The sequence below is a fragment of the Drosophila virilis genome, chromosome 4, assembly GCF_030788295.1.
Source record: "Drosophila virilis strain 15010-1051.87 chromosome 4, Dvir_AGI_RSII-ME, whole genome shotgun sequence".
Taxonomy (NCBI): Eukaryota; Metazoa; Arthropoda; class Insecta; order Diptera; family Drosophilidae; genus Drosophila; species Drosophila virilis.
In genome coordinates, this window is record NC_091546.1 from 12,065,244 (window position 1) to 12,069,367 (window position 4,124).

Here is a 4,124-nt window from a genome sequence, read left to right on the forward strand (position 1 = left end):
GAAATTTCCAACACATTCGTTAGATTAAAGCAATTTATTCATAATTTGAGAAATGACTTTTTGTGTACTCAGCAGACAAGATATTATATTATATACATAATTTACATAATATACACAATAAATATTATATATAATGCCACCATTTAATATATATTTAATATTTATATATAATATATACACGCAAAATAGTTGCTAAATTCTTTTTCTTTAAACCGACCAAACCGAAATAAAACATAACTTTTTGGCCATTTTCAATGGGTTCAGCGGGATTTGAGGGATTTATTTTGCATTAACCTCTGCTATTTTACTATTTGGACTCTGCGGCCAATTCGTGTAGCTTAGAAACAAGAGCATCGCCCAAAAAGTTTTTACCATAAAGACTGCGATCCATATCATTAAAGTTTTGGCCGAGGGCATAGGGGGTCGAGTCGTTGGTACTCAAGAAGTAGCTGCCACGTGCTGTGGGTCTAGTGCGGTAGCCAAGCAGCTCCAACTCCTGATTGGGCTGGCAGGAGTTCATTACAAAGCTGAGCAGATCCCGGCAGCGGAAGGCCCAAAAGCCTGCCTGCGAGTGAATCGACTCGGCATAGTAAACCGCGGCACGTTTATGATAGCATTCATGGGTGGATACTGCGGGTGAAGGTTCAAGTGCCAATTCCCATTCAATTCTACCTCAATTTTGGCTACTTACATTCGTTGATGGGTCCACAATTGGGCTGGACTACGCCCTTGTTGGGATAAAAGTCGACATGTCCAATAGGCAACATCAGACCGTGCAGAAAAATATCTGAATGCACAACATCCACAAAGTTAGCATCGGTTTTATCCAAGCGCTCGTTCTTATTGTTGGTGAGGAAAAGCGGCTTAGCTGGATCTAAGGCCGTAATGTGCGCCACTCTGACATTAATTTGTGCCAACAATTTGGACGCAAATCCTGCCACATGGGCGCCCAGACCGAAGCCAATAAAATGCAGATGTGATGGATGCAGGCGACGATTGTGCATTAGTTGGACCAAAAAGTGGGCCACGCAGCGGCCCACAAAATGGGAATTATGGACAGCTTCCGTATAGCAAGGATCAGCCGCAAGCCTGGAGTAATCAATGGAGATTACGTCAAGATTCGGGATGCGTAGAAACTCTGGCAGCAACTCAAAATTGGGCGACTGTGTGCGATTATTGGCAAAGCCATGTATTAGCACTTTCAGCGGCCTTGAAGTATTGTATTTGAAACCATCTTGACCATTTAGCTTTAACTTACGGCCATTGGGCTTGGCGGCGCTATGGAAATCGATTGATTGTCGATTAACTCAATCAGATAAATGCTAACTCTGCTTGCTTACTTATACAGCCAGAAGGTAATATTCGAATTGGGACACGAATCATCAGACAGCGTAAAGCAATTTTGCTCCGGGATTCCGATGACAAGTTCAAAGCTCAGACAGCCTGTTAAAGTACATTTAAGATGCAACAATCTGTTGGAAGGACTCTATTATCTTTTTCTAAGTACCCAGTATTAGCCACAGCTTCAACATTTCAGTTCAGGATAGTTTGTTGACTGAAGACGAGCGTTGCAGCCTTTTAGACATTTAAGTATAATATCGTTCAATAGGCATGACCTATATGGTTAGATAAGCTTTTCAGACAACTTTCTTCCGGGTTGAGTTCAATTTGTTACACATAAACCATGACCGAAAATGTTCAAACCCACTTTCAAAGTTCTACATACGAAAAACGACATATATACGATTTTGTCAATTCCGCTCTCATGTGCGGATGACTGAACATTTTTTTTTTGGTATTTTATATTTAAATGTTAAGTAACATTTATTAAGAATTTATTTATTTTAACACAGATATCTTAAGGCCTTTAACGACAGGTATTACTCGGTATTACTCAAGTCGATGTAAATTAGAAATGTATAAAAATAGAAACATACAATAATATAAATATTATTGTTTTTATACTCATACGGTAGACAATATAACTTGATCCCAAAAAGTGTAACACATTAGGAAAGATAACTCTGGCTGTATAAGGGAAGTAGGTAAGTCAATAAAATATATAAACAAAAAATAGTTATGAATTTTGATTGATTATTGACTTATTGCAATTGACAATGCTCTTATGGAACAGGAAATTAAATAGTTTAACATTCTCTGAACTGCTTCAGTTAAAGTATTTTAGCTCAGCTGATGCTTTTACGAATATTAAATTTGCTAAAAAGGCTTACTTTGACTTGGGCTCTCTTCATGCACAATATCTTTAAAGTACTTTCACTTCAAAGGTCAAACAATAAACTTGTCAACTTGACCCAATTCAGCTGAAAGCAATTTGCTGCATTCTTGAGCGCTGCTTACAGTCCCCAGGGGCTGGCTGATAATGTGGCTTCGCACCTTAATGTGGTCACATTTGGGTTGATGGCATATACTTCGTGAGCCACTCACTCGTTCAGTCATTCTCTCAGTGAGTACTCGATACTCGCCACTTGCCACTCACTCGTGCCACATTGCGATGCGGCTCACGTGTGGCGCTGATGGCGACGCCGTTCATTGAATTACGCACAAGTTGCCAACTGGCACAACTTTTTATAGCCCAGTCAAGTTTTGAAGCGATGCTATTTGAAAAGTAGCTGACAGGATACACTGAGACAGTCCGACAGGCGGGCAGACGACGAACAGACGGACGAACAGATGCACAACTCAACTCGAATTGGCAGCAGCTCTCCAGGGACAACTTTTTGGGTTCACACTTTTATTGATAGGGTCCCTTTGAGTTTACACACAAAAAAAAAAGAGTTTAAATATCATTTAGTATTTTTTATGCCGTAAATTTATTGAGTACGGCTAAAAAGGATAGAATGGTTTTTTGAGCACAACTTGGTGTGCACGTTCTCGTATAGTAAATATATATATATATTTTGATATATATGTACATATATTTTTGCATGCCATTTTTAAAGACCTAAATATTTGTATGCAACTCGGACTACAAACACCGATGCTTCTAATGAAGTAAATCAGGAGCACAGCTTCTGCATACAATACAGTTGGGTAAGGTAATATTGAATAGAGTATTCTCTCCTCTTAATAGTAAGATAAATAAACCTTTGGGTTGTTGTTCTTTCTCTCTACTTTCATTTAAAGCCTATCAATGTTCTTTTTTCGCAGTGTAGAGTTCCTGGAAAGCAACCACCCGACTCACTTGCCACCTGTTAAGGAACAGAACCTCTGTCTGTGCGCTGATATGAAGCAAGGCTTATGTGGCGCTTCGGGTTTTAAGTTAGAGTTTGAGTAATTGCCACGTCCGTGGCGGGTGTTTAAGTTTTAATTGAATTTGATCGAATGCATGTGATAAAATTAATTGAAGAGACACAGAGAAAAGCATTGGGAACGTAGGCAAGGAATTCCAAGAACTAGAGGAACTTTTGGAGCAAGGCAAACACCCCAAAAGCTGCGCTGTGCCCACTTGACCGAAAGTTTTTAATTGACTTTCGAGCGTAAAATTCGAGCAGCACATAAAGGCTGCTATGTTGGGGGCGGGGCAAAACTTTTTGGGGCTCCGCAACTCGTTTGCATATGTCGAGCGAGTCGTGCGAGCTGAGGCTTCTCGTAGCCAGGTAATTGATGTTGCCAATTTGCGTTCCGGCCAAAAACTTTGTTGTGTAGTTTGCGGTGTTTCATTAGCGGTTGATGTTTGCCAACCGCCAAATGGCAACTGGCAGCTGGCAAATGTTTTTTGGCAGCTGCTGTTCTTGGTTAACATGTGGGCGTGGCTGTTGGATTGGACGACGCATCAGTCGTAACTTTTTGAGTGGCTGTGTAATAACTTTTAAGCAGCGGCAAATTTGATTTATGATTTATCAACCTGCTAAAGTGGCTGCCTCAGCCGCCAACACATTTGCCACATTTTGCGATAATTTTATAAAGCAGCTCAGTAACTGCAACAGTAGGCAGTAAAGTCAGAAATGGCTCTTAAAAAGGCAGCTCATAAACCTCAGCCACAAGCTGTAAGCAGCCGAAGCAGCCTCAAAGTATGCTACGCCAATGGCTTCGACAATTTATCAAGAAACATTTGGCCGGGCTAACAAAAATTTTGAATACATTTATGTGTTGAGCAGGTACCC

General features: G+C 40.3%; 1 protein-coding gene across 1 annotated transcript; it reads right to left on the reverse strand.

The window, feature by feature from the left end:
* Positions 1–248: 248 nt before the first annotated feature.
* On the reverse strand, positions 249–1,595 carry LOC6628865 (phospholipase A1). Its single transcript, XM_002052048.4, has 4 exons — positions 1,508–1,595; positions 1,341–1,443; positions 692–1,278; positions 249–630 (listed from the first exon to the last, which is right to left on the reverse strand). The coding sequence occupies exons 1-4, from the start codon at positions 1,530–1,532 to the stop codon at positions 308–310; spliced, it is 1,038 nt and encodes a 345-aa protein (XP_002052084.1). The 5' UTR covers positions 1,533–1,595; the 3' UTR covers positions 249–307.
* Between the last annotated feature and the right edge of the window lie 2,529 nt (positions 1,596–4,124).

Excerpts from the sequence above, each read along its gene's own strand:
- LOC6628865 (XM_002052048.4), bottom strand. The coding sequence starts at position 1,532 with ATGTTGAAGCTGTGGCTAATACTGG. Across the intron at positions 1,444-1,507 it reads GAAGCTGTGGCTAATACTGG|GCTGTCTGAGCTTTGAACTT; the intron begins GTACTTAGAAAA and ends GTACTTTAACAG. Across the intron at positions 1,279-1,340 it reads ATTACCTTCTGGCTGTATAA|CGCCGCCAAGCCCAATGGCC; the intron begins GTAAGCAAGCAG and ends CGATTTCCATAG.